Raw genomic sequence first — 19127 nt, forward strand, 5'->3', positions numbered from 1 at the left:
GCTGATACCGGAGTTGAGGGGGTTGAGCTATGAGGAGAGGCTGAATAAACTAGGCTTGTACTCGTTAGAGTTTAGAAGAATGAGGGGAGATCTCATTGAGATGTATAAGATGATGAATGGGATGGATAGGATAGAGGTGGAGAGGCTCTTCCCGCTCAGAAAGGACAGTAGGACTAGAGGGCACAGCCTCAAGATAAGGGGGGGGGGGCAGTTTAGAATGGAGTTGAGGAGGAACTTCTTCATTCAAAGGGTGGTGAATCTCTGGAATTCTCTGCCCGTTGAAGTGATGGAGGCTACCTCGCTAAGTATATTTAAGACGCGGGTAGATAGGTTTTTGATGGGCAAGTGGATTAAGGGTTATGGGAGAAGGCGGGAAAGTGGAACTGAGCCACGACAGATCAGCCATGATCTTATTGAATGGCGGGGCAGGCTCGAAGGGCTAGATGGCCTACTCCTGCTCCTATTTCTTATGTTCTTATGTCATTAAATGTGAGCTCGGACAATTGCACCTGATACTCACTAATGGTATTCAAATTACCTCAAATATTTATATCTGCCTTGCGCCCACCGGAAGAACGTGGCCAGTAACATCGCGGGAGGCAATAACCAGGCACAAGTGCAGTTTTTTGTCTTTTGCCTAATCTTACTGTTCACCACGCTGATAAACCAACGTGGTGAGCCAGTAAGATCGCCCTCTTATGACCCTAACAAGATAACCAGTGCAATGTTAAGTTGACAGTGCTGACAAAGAGGAAGCTTTTCTTTCTGGAATCAATCACGCTGCTAAAGTTCATAGAAGTTTAATACCTAATAACCATAATATGGATTTCATCCTTGGTCCATCATCAGATCTCAGACAAAGTAAAGGAGAAACAGGTTTGTTCCTCCGCACTTCAATTCCCTTCATCCCAAAAGAAAGCATGAAATATCAACTGGATCATCAAGAAAGACACTGTACTAAGAATAGGGAGTTAACCAGAATAGGAAGGAATTATGTAGGGTTAAATACACTGTTCCAGTCATGCCAGTCTATTAATCTAAATTGCAGCTTTACAGTAAACATTTGCCAGTCATGTGGTTCATATATAATGAACTGGAAAGTTTTCATTCATTTTAAAACTACTCATTATCCTTTAGAGGATTATAATTAAAAGCAAGTCTCCTACAATATAAGAACACCATTATTATAATGGTTGGTTCTGTGGGAATTGGCTTTTTTTTAAAAAGGTTCACCCAACTAGGACATTTTATCCCAGTGAAAATAAAGATAATGTTACATCCACGTGAAGCTCACTTCAGTGTTCCAGAACATTTTAAAAATCAAAACACAGAGATATGAGATTGGTATGTGATGAGGATGCCATGAAGTTCACAGGCTGATTTCTCAATCGGTGAACACTATCATTGGCCTCTGCTTCACTCAGAGAAGAAGGGAAAACACATTGACAAGCACTTCCAGCTTTTCCACCATTGGTACAATGTCAGCTAGGTGAGGATCCAGGAATGAGGCCATAGTGACTGCCCTTGGCATCAAAATAACATCTGACCAAGTTGAGCATCAAGGAATCCTAGCAAAATTGTCAATGGAAATCAAGGGGTAATCTCTCAAAGGAAGATTGTTGAGGTTTTTGGAGGTCAATGATCTCAGCCCTGGGTCACTGCTGTAGGAGGCCCTCAGAGTAGTATCCTCGGCCCAATCATTTTCAGCTGCTTCATCAATGACCTTCTCTCCATCTAAATGTCAGAAGTGGGAATGTTCTGATGGTTGATCAGTACTATTTGTGACTTCTTAGTCACTGGGGATGAATTGCTGGTCCCAATAGCCCCAAGTGCAAATTACGCTGTGACAGTGAATTTGGAGAGGGGCCTAAAACAGGATTTGTGCTGACTGTAAACCAGTTTCCAATGCTTCCATCTGTTAAAGGTGACATGATCTGGATCTCACCCAGAAAGGGCAAGAACCTTATCTGACCTAATCAGCATCCGTTTTAACCTCATTAGTTAGACTATCGTATGTTAACTATGTTCTGTCCACAGATGCTGCCAGATCTGCTGAGATTTTCCAGTATTTTCTGTTTTTGAGCAAGGATTAGTTTTTTTTATATACAGTGCTTCATAGTCCATTAACTCTGAAGTGCTTCCAGGAAGGTACAGCTGTTCAGTCCTAACTCATTTCTTTTAAAAGGGCGCATTTTTGCTACTTCTTATGCCCTAACAGCCTGGAGGCTGCTTTCTGCCATACAAGCAACTGGCACCACTTAGACATTAAACTGCAAGAGTTTCACAACAAGGACTTTCTTGCAGCCATTGTTGAATTCTCTGATATGACGACCACATTGAGGGGTTCAAGAGTCCATTGTAGCCCCCAGGTGATCAGGAAAATGACTTGACAGTGCCCTGGTGCTGCAAATATGGCAGTGCCAGACTGGTACTGGCATGAATTGGGGCCTGAAGGAGGTGGAGGCTTTGGCAACCCACAGTGAGGTGTTGCTCATTTGGGGGTGGGGGGGGGGGGGGGGGGCACAATGGTACTGGCAATTGGGGGAGGGGAGCTAGTGGCCTTTCTGGTGTTGATAAAAACAACATCCTGATCTCTGAGGAGGTTGGGGGGGGGGGGGGGGGGGGGGGGGGGCGTGGTTTGGAGGCCTTGCCAGCATCTTTAGGTCCCATACATCTCATTCACAATGCAAATCACCCCAAAATCCAAAGGTGTGGGTGGATTGTGACGATCCATCCAGTGGGAAGTGCACGCATAGTGACCAGAGACCAGACTTAGAAATCTTTTGGCAGAATTGCATCTACTGAGGTACTGTCCATATGCAGCAAAACATTCAGGTTTGGGCTGCAAAATGTCAAGTAAAATTCATGTCATGCAAATGTCAATGACCATCTCCAACACGAGATAAACATCTCCCATTGACACTTTTTAAAATGTATTTGTTTATGGAATGCGGGTGTCGCTGGCTAGACCAGCATTTATTGTCTAGCCACAGTTGCCCTTGAATAAGTGATGGTGAGCTGCCTCCTTGAACCACTGGAGTCCATGGGGAAATACAACTAATTAGGAGTCTAATATTGTTTGAGATACTTGCTCCTTGGAATTTGCACTTTTGTTAAAGAAAGAACCAACTCGCCTCATTTCCAGGGATAAATTCTTGATCATTTAAGACAAATGAGAATTTTTATTTTCTGAGGAATTCTCTTCCCCAATGGAGGCATGGTCCTGGGTATCTTTAAGGTTGAGTTACATATTCTTAATTGATTCTGTTGTTAATGATTATAGGGAGTAGACAGGAAAGCATAGTTTAGGCCACAATCAGCCAAATGGTGCAGCAGGATCAAGGGGCTGAATGACCTTGTTCTGCTCCTAATTTGTATGTTCACATTGGCAAAGGAACTTAAGTTTGTATAACTGAGACCAAAGCCAATCAGTGGATGATATGGTGGAGGTTGTACGGTTTAATGCACGTTTTGATTAAAAAATTGTGACAAATTGCAAAAGAAGCAAATGTGATGTGAGAAAAAGCTTTTTCACACAGCAACTGGTTTGAGTCTGGAATTCACCACACAAAGTGTTGTGGAGGCAATTCCATTGAGACATTCAGGAGGGCATTAGATGATGATTTGAATAGAAACAATGTACAAGAGTAAAGGGAAAAGGAAGCAAAATGGTACTAAGTCATGATGCTCATTTGGAGAACCAGTGCAGACACGATGGAATGAATGGTCTCCTTCTCCTTTCAGATGTGAGGTTATCCACTTTGGAAGAAATAGTAGTAGGATGGAATATTATTTAAATGGTGAAAAGTTGCAGCATGCTACTGTGCAGAGGGACTTGGGGGTCCTTGTGCACGAACCACAAAACTCAGTCTGCAGGTGCAGCAGGTGATCAAGAAGGCGAATGGAACGTTGGCCTTTATCGCGAGGCGGATAGAATATAAAAGCGGGGAGGTATTGCTGCAACTGTACAAGGCACTGGTGAGGCCACAACTGGAGTAGTGTGTGCAATTTTGGTCCCCTTATTTGGGAAAGGATATATTGGCCTTGGAGGGAGTACAGAAAAGTTCACCAGGTTGATACCGGAGATGAGGGGGCTAGCTTATGAGGGAAGATTGAGTAGATTGGGCCTGTACTCGTTGGAGTTTAGAAGGCTGAGGGTGGAATCTTATAGAGACATATAAGATAATGAAGGGGCTAGATAGGGTAGAGGTACAGTGATTCTTTCCACTTAGAAAGGAAACCAGAACTAGAGGGCACAGCTTCAAGGGGGGGGGGGAAGCAGTTTAGAACATACCTCCTCAGTTAAGGAGTCCAAAACTGCACACAATATTCCAGGTGTGGTGTCACCAAGGCTCTGTATAATTGCAATAAGACATTCTAGCCCCTGTACTCGAATCCTCAATTTAATTGGTGTTTGAAATGGTAAAAGAATTAAATAAAGTGCTTGCAGAAAAGCTATTACCTCCTTTGGAGGATCCAAAACTATGGGATATAATCTTAAATTTAAAGTTTGATACAATTGAATGGCTGAATAGGCAAGCAGGGAAGAATCAACTATTTCCGTTCCAATGCTAAAAAGGGAAAGACATATAAAATGGGACAAGTCTTTTTCTACAAGTGTATCATACACAAATTGCATGTAACTAGTATGAAGATGAAAGTCAAACGTAAAAGAGCCAACTGATGACGCAAGTAGCAAAAATGGAAAGGTAATACATGCGCAAACATATTGTCTGGTTATTCCTTGGATCAGAAATTCAAGTTTGGATTAAAGTTTTCATAAAGAATTAGAAACAGATGAAGACACGATGTACAAATGATAACAGCTCCAAATAACAGCTCTGCTGTAGGTTTTATTGGATGTTCTGCACAGCATGATATGGTTAATTTAGATAGTAGGCATCAAATGTACTACCACCACAGGGTGGAATCAATCTGTTACTAATGTGATCTTGATAGAATTATTGAACTTCAAGGAAGCCCAATACAGGAAGAGATTATCCTACTTAGGACATAGCATAATACTATACAAGACCAATGGCACAGTAATAACTTGTGAACACTGAATGCAAGAAAATAATGTGCAAATAATTTGATATTTAAGGCAGAAGATCATTTACTATAGATTATTTGGAATCCTTGCCCTACAACTGGTAAGGGGGATGAGTTTCTGAAAAGGACTATTCACAAAGGACAAACAATGAGTGCTACAATGAAGATGCAATGGCAGAACAAAACAAAATGAAATGCTGATCAGATGGAAGACACCACATCGTCAGATAGCCTACCAACTGTTGTCGCCAAATGAGCTAACAGCCAACACCAGTCTGATAAGCTATCTCACAGAATGGCAAAATGATGGAGAAGCTGGATGTGACAGAAAATCTATACCTGGTACCAGAGGGTGAAAATGAAATCATGAGAACCTTACCTCATTCTAAATTACCATGAACACCTTTTGAGCACAAAATATTGGCTTGTAGTTTGGAAAAAAACTAATATCTACAAGAATGAAATTCTGTTACATATCTAATGTATTTTCTTATTTGGACAAAAGCACCAGTAATAGAATTCCAGTTTGCTGTGCCAGAAAGTCACAGGTTTAAATCCTACACTTTGCAGAGATTCAAATTCTCAAGCCCTCATTGTACAAGTTTGCTTAGTTGTTGGTCAGGCTGTAGCAATGCAGCGTGGTGGTTGGTCCCACTGTATGGAGCATATTGTTAGCTGATCTGAGAGCGCAACAATGATCATTAATCCAGTCTCGCTGGAGAGAGACGATTAACGTGGTCAAGATTGTGCACAGGCATCCAAAAAGTGTTAAAGAGATAAATCCAACTTTGTGCAACAGAGTACTGAAAATCCCTCATTTACAGTTTTTAATTTTCACAAAATGTACTTTTGGCTTTCCAAGGATTCAAATCACTTACCTAACACCCCAGGCACTAGAAAACATTGTGAAATAATTCTCCAATTGGAATTATTGGAATAGAATAAGACACAAGATCTGTACAGGCCACTTACATCTCCTCATGTGATTTTAATGAGGTACACCTTTATCATGAATAGCTATGCATAAACACTCATACTTTTCCTTAATGGACCAATTCCCCAAACTCCAATGGAAATGCTTGATGGAAAGATGGTAGAGTTACAGATCCTGTCAAAATGACTCTGTGGGCCAACCATCTGTGGAATGCTGAGCTGTGTTACCAGAGTTGGAAATTGCTTTGGACGTATTACTTTCTTTGACTTGACATCATTGGTCCACTGTGTGCTGAATGTCAGTGCCAAAACACTGTTGATGGAAAAGCCCACATGCAGATCAATCATGACTGAAATTGTAATCTGGAATCACCAGTGCACTGGTAAAACAGTACCCTGGAATCATATCAATTCATATTAGTTAAATTCATTTATTTTGATGAAAATCCTAAAAAGATAATACCTTAGTTCCAATTTTATTCTGGTTAGGAAATTCAATAATTAAGACAGAATCTGAGTTTCTTTAGTTCAAACAGTTCCTACAGAGAAGTTTCTGAATTGTCGCTTTCATGCAACATACTTTCATGTGAATAATTTATTATACTCTACAGCCTAAAACAAAGACAAATTTGTTTGTGTATTTCATTCTTGATAACTTATTGATATAATAGAACATATTACTTTATGAATGGTACTATATAAATTACTAATAGGATCAACATCATTTGAGTTTATACATAATGGGCAGATGTAGTTTTTGAAATATACACAATCATGACATTCCCCACAAAAAGTGACAAAGACACAGACTGAATTCAGTCCGTGGAATGATTGAACGTAGTTTTATAAAGTCATTAAATGTTAAAATTTACAGAGCAAAATGTTACGTTACTTTTCATATATACAGTTGGAGATGGACCAGTTCCATAACTTCAAATACCTTTTCTTTCACCATCATTGTGTAAAATACAAGCAGAGATGAGCAATATAGGTTTAATGGTTTTTTGCCATGTAGGGCACAAAACACATGGCCTCATTGAGAGATAGATAAGATACAGACAATTGAGATAATAAATACCTACAGTTTTTGAAAAAATCTATTTATCTCTTTGAGATAGTCTACACATACTGCTGTTTCACTTTCCACTTCTATCCTCCATTAGTAAGTGTGAGTGGAACAGAATGGTACTTATCAACATCAATGCTTTCTCTTTTCAACTAAGATGAAGTATACTTTCTGAAGATGATGGCCTGATCTTTAGTACCTCAGCTAATCATTGGATGTTGCAATACTGATGGGACTCTATTATATGAAACTTGCAGCAACAAATTATAGTTCAAATTGTTGCTGGAGTATGAAATCCTCACAACAATGGCAATGTTACTTGGCAGGGTGTTGTGGAAGGAGGGATAATGGAGGTAAAAAGATGCAAGGAAGTGGGAAAAAGAAGTTTAAAATGTTACCATTTTACAATTCCAAGCTCCAAAAAAGAGTAACTATTATTTTCAATCAGTCCCTAATGGGTTAAAAGTTAATGAAACATTGTCAGCTCATTAAACACAATTGTGACAATATGATCAACCACTATGCCAAGAAGGGCCAAATTTTGCTAGTCAGAGGATTCCAATTCAAAAAAAGGCACAAGTGAATACACTTGCTCCTCAAGCAACTGACAATGCTAGCATTCAACAAGCTAATGCAGTTGTGCTTTCCACAAACCACGTCAAGATCAGTACTGTGTCCAAAGTAATTTGGAGCAAGTTAAGCTCATTGCTTTCAAGTGGGTTCCATGCCTAATATTTACATCTATCCTGCAATTTCCTTTATGCCATTTAACACCATTCATCACTAAAACGGCCTCAACTGAAACTAAGATACATTCAAAAAATAGGAGACAACAAATAGGCAAGAATCCAAAAAAGTGGACTCCAAGCTGGAGTGCCTGTGCTAATAAAGATGTTTTTTTCAGAACTTGTAAATGCAGAAACTTATAATACTCTCCCTACGCTTCCTTACACTAATTCCAGTTTGTGGAACCAAGAAGCAGCAGATGGTTTTCATGAATCACTATCTAACCTGGGCCTTGTGCGGTCCCTTCTTTATGAATAAAAAGAGTTACTTTTTCATTTCATTTTCTCTTCAGTGTATTTCTGTGACTGAATCCGTTTGGCGTAGCTCTGAGCCATGGAATTAATGATGGAAAGAATGAAGTAGCACACCATGATGATGACTACTTTTTCAAAGATCCAAGACAACCAATTTTCACTCTAATGGGGGTGGGATTTCAGGGAAGAAAGAGAAAAACAACATAAAAAGTATTTATTAAAGACTGTTTAATCTGAAATCAATAGCAGACTGCTAGCAACTTAATTGGACTAACATGCACAGTTAGGAGCAATTCCTTTTTTTGTTGTAAAATCAAAGAACCGAAGGATGGAGAAGTATGTGTGCATCGGGAGCAGAGATTGGGGTGTTGCCTGGATGGGGAAGGATTGAAGGACTCTCCACAGATTAAACACGTGTGTAGGAGGAATAAAGCAGGGGAAATATGTTTCTATTCATATTCAGTGTCAAAAACTATGCTTTATTAACCTAGCAAATGGCATAAAAGTGCCCTCCAGATACTCTTAATTCACATATCCAATTAACCAGAATTCCAATTGTTTAATTTAATATTTGATCAAAGGATGGATTTGTTGCTGCAATTTGAGATGAACAGGGTATAATGTTACTAAAATATTAGCTACAGATCTAGCTGGCTGTTGGACAAATCAAGCACATCAATATAGACACAAGCATAAAATTAATTTGTGCTACGAATTGCAATAAATTACATCGGTCCTGAGTCATTGAAACCTTCTCTCCACATTTCTAATCTCTGCTTAATTCTGTTTAGTTGGTATTGATGATTTCCTGAGGCAGGGTAAATTCATTTTGGGAATTGAAACAAGTTTCTTATTTTATGGTTCCCAACAGAAGTTTGGTCAAAGATTTTTTTTTATATTTGTTCACAGTGGTGCCTCTGGCCAGGTCAACTTTTATTGTTCATCCCTAATTGCCCTTGAGACTGTATTAATGAGCCAATAGTTGATGCTCAGGATAGCTTTTTAAAGCTGGCAACAAGGTGACAATCTATTGGCCAGTACTGGAAATTTATGTGTCTTTTTAACAGAGACAAAAAAGACATTGGAAGCCAGTGCAGCTACAGGAACTAGATCCTCACTGTTTTACTAATGTTAAGTGTGTTCATTGACTCCACCGAGGCCATTAAAAGTGAGCAAACTAAAATCTGGCAAATCTGACAGTGCAGTGGGGATCCCCACTCAGGAAGAAACAGATGGGGATTTAGTTCACCACCTGTTCTTTCAGGCACGCATATAGCACTTCCCGTCGCTGGTCAACTTAGCCTGTATTGGCAATGCTGAGGTGTCTACTGATCTGCCTGCCAGCTGTTCCATCTGGAAATTTTAAAAAGCACGAAAAGCCAGAAAATAGTCTGAATCAAAAAGAGAGAAAATCTTTCAACAACTCAATTAAACTGACACACACACGCCTACACATGCAATCCTTCTGTACTAATCTGGCACCAGGATCACCATTTTGCTATAGCATTAAGAGTTTGATTTAGATATTCTGCATCTACGTCAGTGCTGAAGCAATGGCTTTGAGCCAAACCAAAGTACTCTTGTTAAGATACTAGTGGAAACTTGTTTGATATGGGCTTAACAAAAAAGATAAAGCTTTTGTGCATTTTGAAATAGTTTGTCAGATACTGGAAAATACCGTAATTATTTAAAGAGGGAAGGAAAATGTCTTTTCTGAAGTCTTTTTCATATTTAAATTCCATTTATTAATGTCTTCAGAGAGGGTAAGTATGTGAATATTAACAAACACTTGGCTTTACTTTTCATCTGGATCACCAGCAGATTCAAATCACCAGTATTTTCAGCACAAACAGCAGAAAAGCTTTTTATATTTAAAACCTGATTAAATGTATTACAATAATTAATAAAATAACTGGAAACTGATCCTTCCAGTTTTAACCTTCAGACCTCTAACAGGGTCTTTTATTTTCATTGTTCAAAAATTAAATTGGTCAAAGAGTAAAATTACTTTTACATCAGCTTTCACATAGCGTGCAAACTGTGTTGTAGAATCCTGTGTCTATGGCAGCATGACGCAAATTGCTGTTCCACCGGGAGGAAGTACTTCTTTTTAACAAAGTTGCACAAGCGTTTGGTGACTGTTACATCCACGTCATCACAATTATATACCAGGAACTAAGTCTTTTTTGAATTGGAGTGGGGAGGGGGCTGGAAATGGGAGTTTGAGTATCTTTCTGGACAACATATTTAGGAGAATAAAAATAATGGATAATTATTACTGTCTTGGTATAAATTAAGATTAGAAAGATTATACCACATTAAAAATTAAGAAGTATTTTTGTTTCTTCCTCCCGGATACAAGGCTTTTGTTTCAAATCTGTCACAGCGTTAAAACTATTCCTAAAAAAAATTGTTAATTGAATTTGGAGGTTTACTATTTCCATAACTGATTTAATTGACTATTGAAAAGATGTTCTTCAAGGCTTTAATATCTGCAATAGTACAAGGCCCTGATTTAGTCATATATTTAGGATCTGGAGACATCATTTAAGACCACACTCATCATTGCACCCTACATGAAGATTATGTTGTTTAAGCTTTTGCTTCAAATAAAACTTCATTAATAGATGGCATAAAAAATTGCCAAGGATCTCTGCCAGGAATGGCCATCTCACCGTGATGCACTCTTCTTGATCACGGCTTATTTGAGATAACTCAAATACGCTGAAGTTCAGACAAGTCACTTTACTTCCAGTTCTTTTTTCTAAGCAGACCCTTGACCACATTTTCTAGTTTCTAAATTATAGCAGGCCTCAGTTTCTGGCCACTGGACCTTTGGCCAATTTGAGATCTCAAATTTCTATAACTGAAAGGTCTCCTAATTACTAGCATTTGACATTATGTTCACACAGAATGACACACACAAACCAACAAACGTTTTAATGTAAAAAGTAGATAAGTTACATTCAGGGTATTCTTACCGCTTCTACTGCATCTCCAGACTTGTGGTGAAGCTTGGCTTTCTGGGCCTCCAGATATTCTCTGAAGGGTTTCTGAAGTGAAGGGCCTAAGCTTGGAATTGCCCTGTGTGGGTGAATTCCAATTCCACGAGTATATTTGGGAGGAGGGAAAAACACAAAGGTAACACAGTTAATTTTACTCACCTATCGAAGCGCTGCATAAACTTAAAACAAAAGTTAAAAAGTAGTTAAAGTTGGTGCAACTGGTGCCGCAGCTCATCATGATTAAGGTAGGAGCAGGAGTATGAACTCAAAGCACTGCGCTGGTAGACCACAGTATCTCAAATGAATGATTCTCACAAGCTGGCCCCATATATCACCGTCAGTTCCTGTAAAAACTGGTTTGAACTGATCAATAAGGAAGTGAGTCGGTGTTGTGTCATTGCCAGCTAAGAAAGAAACTACACTCCCACCCCATTTATGACTCGCCCCCGCAGCTCCTGGAAGGGTGGCCACTTCCGAATATACCGGGCCTTATAAGGAAATACAGCATGTCATTTTTTTTTTACTGTTAAGAACCCACTAGCAATTTTCATAGTACCCCTGCCTCCTTTTGCATCTCCTCCTTCCACCATCCCCACCAGCACCCCCCACCTCCCAATACGACTCAGCAGTTGGTGATTAACCAAGAAACAAACAAGGTACTATGAACCTTATTGTAAGATTAGTTCACATTTATTTCCCCTATGGCACAATATACTCTTATTGAAATGAGAGGGAGTGTAAGCCGCACCTACTGCACTCGGCACACAAAACTCTTGAATCATGCAATGACACCAGATACTGCGTATTTTATTAAGTTCTTGTACTCTGTGCAAAAGTTAGTTGCAATAGGAAAGGTGTAAAACTGGGTAATGGGGAAGGAAAGAAAAAGGAGGGGATCCCAAGGAGATAGCAAATTTAGGTTAACACAAAAATCTATTTTATTTTGCTATAAACCATGAGTTAGCACTTCTAACGAATGACTTTATATTGGCACTGGAAGGAATACACTTTGAAACATATCTCTATAAAGTGATTCATTTACTGAGATACCACGCTAATGGTTAAAAGATCTTTCAAAATAGATCTGAACAAATTTTCTTCTCACCTATAAATGCAAGTAGGATCTTAAAAGCTAATAGATAATAGAAATAGATTAATACCTTCAGATAGTTCATGGAATTTCCAATTCGTACAAGGCAGGTTAACTACTGACTGCTTTAATGAAAATGTGGTCAGCTTCATGCCCTCAGGTCCTACACTTTTCCATGAGTGGAAGCATCCTCCCAACATTTATCCTGTCTAACCTCTTAAGAATATTATATGCTTCAATCATATCACCTCTCATTCTTCTGAGCATCCAAGGATTACAGACCCCAACTGTTTAATCTTTCCCCAAATGGCAGCTCCTCCATACTTGGGATCATCCGAGTAAACCTTCTCTGTACTGCCTCCAATTATAATATATCCTTCCTGAAATAAGGGGACCAAAACTGTGCACAATATTCTAAATGTGGCTTTACTAGTATCTTGTAAAGAGGCAACACCTCTTTACTTTTATACTCCAGCCCTCTTAAATAAAAGCCAGCATTCCATTTGCCTTCCCGATTAATTCTGCACCTGTATTCTGGCTTTCATGAACAAGGACACCCACTCCCCATGTGTGTTTGTGCTATAGCTTTCTGCAGTGTCTCTCCATTTAAATAATTATCTGCCTTCCCACATTAAATTCAATTTGTCAATTTTCTGTCCTCTCACTTAACCTGTCAATATTTCTCAGTGAACTATTTGTGGTCCCTTCATCCAAATCATTGATGTAGATTGTAAATAGTTGAGGCCCCAGAACCGATCCCTGTTGGCACTCCACTAGTTATACCTTACCAACCTGAAAAAGACCCATTTATCACAATTCTCTGCTTGTTAACTAACCAATCCTTCATCCATGTTAATATTTTGCCCCCACACCATGTTCTCTTACCTTAGATGGAGCACATTATCAAGTGCCTTCTGAAATTCAAGTACAATATATCTACAGTTTACCCTTTATCCATCTTGTTTATTACTTCCCCAAATCAAATGGGTTAAACATGATTTCCCTTTCAGAAAGTCATTTTGACTCTGCCTGATCATATTATGATTTTCTGAGTAGTCTGTTGTAACCTTCTTATTAATGGATTCGAGCAATTTCCCTATGACAGGTGTTAGGTTAACTAGCCTGTAGCTTCCTGCTTTCTGTCTCCCTCTTCTTGTGAATAAAGATGTTACCTAACCCATTTTCCAATCCACTGGGACTTTGCAGAATGCAAATGTTGGAAGATTATATCCAATGCATCTATCTCTGCATGCACTTCTTTTAAGACCCTAGGATGCAGGCCATCTGGTTTTAGGGATTTGTCAGCCTTTAGGTCTAATAGTTTTCCCAGCACTAGGGGTTTTTCCAGAACTAGAAGTCATCGTTTGAGGATAAGGGGTAAACCTTTTTCAACTGAGGTGAAGAGAAATTTCTTCACCCAGAGAATGGCAAATGTGTGGAATTCACTATCATAGAATGCAGTTAAGACCACAATGTCTGAATTCAAGAAGAAATTAGATATAGCTCTTGGGACTAAAGGGATCATGGAATTTGGGAGGAAGGGGAGGATCAGGATATTGAATTTGATGATCAAAATGAATGGCAGAGGAGGTTGGAAGGGCCGAATGACCTATGCCTGCTTCTAGTCTCTATGTTTGTATTTCCTGCCCCCACAACTCCTATTCAGCCAAGAGCGATGCATCCTTCTCAAAAACTCTTCCTTTCTCACTGGGATAAATCTTTGCTGACAGTTACTAACAGTTCCAACTATTGTTCATCTGACTGCGCAGACCTTTCCAGTAACCGACCAAAACTTTTCAGTTTTGGCAAATTTACCACATTGTCAAAGTGATACAATGGCACAGTAACTAGCACTGCTGCCTCATGGAGCCAAGGACTCAGGTTCGATTCTGGCCTTGGGTAATCGTGGAGTTTTCACATTCTCCCAGTCTGTGTGGGTTTCCTCCGGGTGCTCCAGTTTTCTCCCACAGCCCAAAGATGTGCAAGTTAGGTGGATTAGCCAAGCTAAATTGCCCCTTAGTGTCCAAAGATGCTTAGGTTAGGTGGATTAGCTTGAGTGAGATGCTCTTTTAGAGAATCTGTGTAGACTTGATTGGCCAGATAGAACCATAGAATCGTACAGGGCGGAAAGAGGCTATGTGTGGCCTGCCCACTGTATTGGCAGAAGGATAAACCATAGAATTAACTATGGACAATACTGTACCCTGACCAGCATGTAGATGAATTTGTTATGGAAACAGCATGAACAGTTTTGCTTTGCTTGCCAGGGTGGCAATCTTGTTTAATATTAGTTGATACACCAATTATTGATCTAACTGCTTAAAAAAAAAACTTACCCCAACTGTGACATGCATAATACTGACTGGATGATAAGCACCTAATATCCAAAATGGCAGAGGTGATAGTGGATGCCTTGGTGGTTATTTTCCAGACGTCGCTGGATTCCGGGGAAGTGCCGGATGATTGGAAAACGGCTAATGTTACGCCGTTGTTTAAGAAGGGTGCCAGGCAAAAGGCGGGGAATTATAGGCCGGTTAGTTTAACGTCTGTGGTAGGTAAAATGTTAGAATCTGTCATTAAGGAGGAAATTGCGAGGCATCTTGAAGGGAATTGCTTGATAGAGCAGACGCAGCACGGTTTCATTAAAGGGAAGTCGTGTCTGACAAATTTACTGGAGTTCTATGAGGATGTGTCTAGGGCGGTGGATAGAGGAGAGCTGGTGGATGTGGTCTTTCTAGATTTTCAGAAGGCGTTTGACAAAGTACCTCACAAGAGGTTATTGCAGAAGGTCGAGGGACATGGAGTTGGGGGTAGGGTGTTAGCGTGGATAGAGGATTGGTTGTCAAATTGGAGGCAGAGAGTGGGGGTCAACAGGTGCTATTCGGATTGGCGGATGGTGACTAGTGGAGTGCCCCAGGGGTCGGTGCTGGGGCCTCAGCTTTTTACCATTTATATAGATGATCTGGAGGAGGGAACCGAGTGTAGGGTGTCGAAATTTGCTGATGACACCAAGATTGGGGGAATGGCAAATTGTGCGGAGGGTGTGGAGAGTCTGCAGAAGGATCTAGATAGGCTGGGCGAATGGGCCAGGAAATGGCAAATGGAATTTAATGTTGGCAAGTGTGAGGTGGTCCACTTTGGTAGGAAGAATGGTAGGAAGGACTATTACTTACGGGGTGAAAAACTGCAGCAGGCGACGGTGCAGAGGGACCTCGGGGTCCTTGTGCATGAGTCGCAAAAACCCAGCCTGCAGGTGCAGCAGGTGGTCAGGAAGGCGAATGGGATGCTGGCCTTCATCGCGAGGGGGATTGAATATAAAAGTAGGGAGGTCTTGCTGCAGCTGTATAGGGCATTGGTGAGGCCGCAGCTGGAGTACTGTGTGCAGTTTTGGGCGCCGCACCTGCGCAAAGATATTTTGGCCTTGGAGGGAGTGCAGAGGAGGTTTACTAGGCTGATACCGGAGTTGAGGGGGTTGAGCTATGAGGAGAGGCTGAATAAACTAGGCTTGTACTCGTTAGAGTTTAGAAGAATGAGGGGAGATCTCATTGAGACGTATAAGATGATGAATGGGATGGATAGGATAGAGGTGGAGAGACTCTTCCCGCTCAGAAAGGACTAGGGGGCACAGCCTCAAGATAAAAGGGGGGCGGTTTAGAACGGAGTTGAGGAGGAACTTCTTCACTCAAAGGGTGGTGAATCTCTGGAATTCTCTGCCCGTTGAACTGGTGGAGGCTGCCTCGCTAAATATTTTTAAGACGCGGGTTGATGGGTTTTTGATAAGAGAGGGGATTGAGGGTTATGGGGAGAAAGCGGGAAAGTGGAACTGAGCAGCGACAGATCAGCCATGATCTTGTTGAATGGCGGGGCAGGCTCGAAGGGCTAGATGGCCTACTTCTGCTCCTATTTCTTATGTTCTTATAATTCTTAAGGGATTCACAGCTGAGTCACACTCCAGTTCAAGACAAAAGCTCAAAAGTTGCCCAAATGGATACACTAAGGATGTTAGAGATTTAAGCATGACTTATATTGTTTTTCACATCAATCACTAATTATGTTTCCAAATAAACAAAAGAAATCTAGAGGTAGAGTATCATGACTGCACGGACTTATCTTTTCTGACCCTTGAATGTGACACTCATCGAAATTCTGGAAAAAATATATTGTCACTAAATTAATCAAAATTTTGAGGTGATTACCACAGAGGGACATTGGAAAGCTTATAAGACTGCATATTGAGATTGTCAAAAGCCTTTGATAACGTATTGTGCAAAAGGCTTTTAAATAGGATTCCATCTTGTGGGATTGTTGCTCAGATTGTGGATTGGACAATAAATTGATTGCTTTCATAAAGGAAATTCTTAATAGCAGTGACTGCATTGGCTCTTGACATTGGCCGAGTCCTGCTGGGAGCAATATTTGGGCTGTTCCTCACATCACATTTATTAATAGGCTGGGTGAAGGTATCAAAGTAATAGTCTACATGTTAGCAGAAAACAAAATATATTGGTAAGCAATATCTTCAAAAAAAGTTTATTGTCTACAGATTTGTGGGAGAAGAATTCTATCAATTTGGACAAAAGCAGCAAGTTGAACAGGGTAATTCAATCATGTGTAAACCATGTACAACTGCACACAATAGGGAGGGAGAGGGAGAAGAATCTATGCTTGCAGTTAATGAATCATCAAAGTTCCATGAAAATAATGTGTTTAAATTTGTGGCTAGGAAAATTTGGTAGAAAACCAGAACAGCATTCTGAGATTGTGAAAGGCACTACATAAATTCATGTTCTTTCTTTTCGTTAATCTCCAGAGAGTGGCATGAGATCCAAAAAGGCAGTGCAATTTTTATTGTGGTAAAAAGCACTTAGTAGAACCAAGATGTAGTTGTGAATTGACATGGTATCCATGTACATCTTCATTGAGCAGTGAGAATCTGAACGGAATGAGATGCGTTCATGCCAACGGATCTGAAGACAGCAATTAATTGAGGCTTGGCTTCTTGATTTACAAAACTGAAACCATCTTTTGGATAAATTTTGTCTGCATGAAACAATTAACTTGTGCATGAATGTATTGGGAGAGCCAGCTCAATGTAGACTGTCAATACATTGTTAAGACTACAGAACAATAGAATCACGACAATGCAAAAGGCAGGCATTTGGCCCATTGAGTCTGCACTGACTCTATGGAAGAGCATCATTCTCTGATGAAGGATCATCTAGACTCGAAACATTGGCTCTGTTCTCTCTCTATAGATGCTGTCAGACACGCTGAGATTTCACAACATTTTTTGGACACATCTTTGGATTGTGGGAGGAAACTGGTGCACCTGGAGGAAACCCACACAGATACAGAGATGTTTCCAGTGATGTCTACGTCCCATGAAAGAATTAAAAAAGGTTAAATGTGAAACATTACTACGGTAAAGATGCTACAGCAGTGCAAATTGTTGTTGTTGTCATCACGCACATTTAAAGAAATCTCTATAGTTCACTATAAACAGTATTTTAATAATCATTTCCTATATTTGTTTGCCAAGTACCATTTCATTTTATTTTTATAGCAATATGATACCTTATTTGATAGTCCTTCTCTCCATTAAATTAGTTTTCAAAGACAAAATAGATTTCTGGAAGTCACATGTATTAAGATATCCAAACATTTTTCAATCCCTTCCGAGAAAGTCAAATGCTAGGAAAGTACATGGTGCAAAATCCTCCAGTGACCCAACCTCCATATGTCTTATGGTCACATAAGTGGCTATTTGGAGGATATCAAACTCCAGTCTCTTCCCAGCTTGATAGCTCAATGCTTTTTCCAACAGAGATCACATCATTCAGGAATTGGAACTGTCCCTAGACTAAGGCTACTGAAGCCGATTGATACTCTAGATGGCTTCGGCAAAATTAGACTGGACCAGGGTTTGAACCAGTGACCTTTTGGCTTAAGGCTATCAAAAGATCCAATTTTCTATCCATTACATTGGATATCAATGAATGAATTTACCAGGAATAGATACAGGCCAAAATTATAATTTAGACTGAAAATCTGAACTGCTCTATTCAAGAGCTAATTCTTCTTATGAATTGTTACCTCCTATTTTTCTAGGCCCTCCAAACAGCATTAGAAGGGAACAAAAATACCAGGAATCTAAGTTACGTGGAAATGTTTGGGGAGCTGGAATTGTTTTATTTGTAGGAGAGATTTTTAATATCTAAATGAAGTTCTCAAGATAGTAAAGCTGATTGAGGCAACTATGCAGAGAAGTTCAAAAACAGGCAACATGAATTTTAAGACAGAGGTTTCAAGTAGGAAGTAACAAGAGCTGTGTTAGGTGGACAGGCGATTAAATAGTAAAATGTACACAAACAGCAAGAAATAAAAATGATACGTAGAACAAGGTTTGCACCCAGAGGGTGGTTAGAGTCTGCAACACACTTCCTGAGAGGGTGGTAGAGGGAAGTTTGATTGAAATATCTAAAAGGGAATCGGATTGCTATCTGAGAAGAAAGAACATGCAAGGTTAAGGAGCTGTGGCAGGTGAAGGGGTCTGGGAAGAATGCTCTTTCAGAGAGCCAGTGCAAACTTGATGATCTTGATGGCCTCCTACCTCCAGGGAAAAAAGTGTCTCAGTTTATCCAGCCTCTCCTTATAACGCATCCTAGTAAATCTTTTCTTCATTCTTTCTAGTTTAATAATATCCTTTCTATAATAGGGTGACCAGAACTGTACACAGTATTCCAAGTGTGGCCTTACTAATGTGTCGATCAACTTCAACAAGACGCTCCAACTCCTGTAGTCAATGTTCTGACCAATGAAACCAAGCATGCCAAATGCCTTGTTCACCATCCTGTCTAAATGGTTTCCTTTTGCACTGTAAAAATTTCTGTGATTTCTTTTCTGTGAAGATGCCTTTTTGGAAAGAGCAAGCATTGAGGAGT

At 40.0% G+C, this 19127-nt stretch overlaps 1 protein-coding gene across 8 annotated transcripts in view; it reads right to left on the reverse strand.

The window, feature by feature from the left end:
- Positions 1-4833: 4833 nt before the first annotated feature.
- The window catches only part of vmp1 (vacuole membrane protein 1), a 172862-nt gene continuing 158568 nt past the window's right edge, over positions 4834-19127 (reverse strand). For all 8 annotated transcript variants that reach the window (XM_080210327.1, XM_080210325.1, XM_080210331.1 and 5 more), the window contains exons 12-13: positions 11073-11175; positions 4834-8253 (exon numbers count right to left, since the gene is read on the reverse strand). In XM_080210327.1, coding sequence (XP_080066453.1) covers positions 8110-8253; positions 11073-11175 — 247 coding nt within the window. In that variant the 3' untranslated portion in view covers positions 4834-8109. The remainder of the gene's footprint in view (positions 8254-11072; positions 11176-19127) is intronic.

The sequence above is a fragment of the Carcharhinus amblyrhynchos genome, chromosome 23 (assembly GCF_965287045.1).
Source record: "Carcharhinus amblyrhynchos chromosome 23, sCarAmb.v2.hapA, whole genome shotgun sequence".
Classification (NCBI taxonomy): domain Eukaryota; kingdom Metazoa; phylum Chordata; class Chondrichthyes; order Carcharhiniformes; family Carcharhinidae; genus Carcharhinus; species Carcharhinus amblyrhynchos.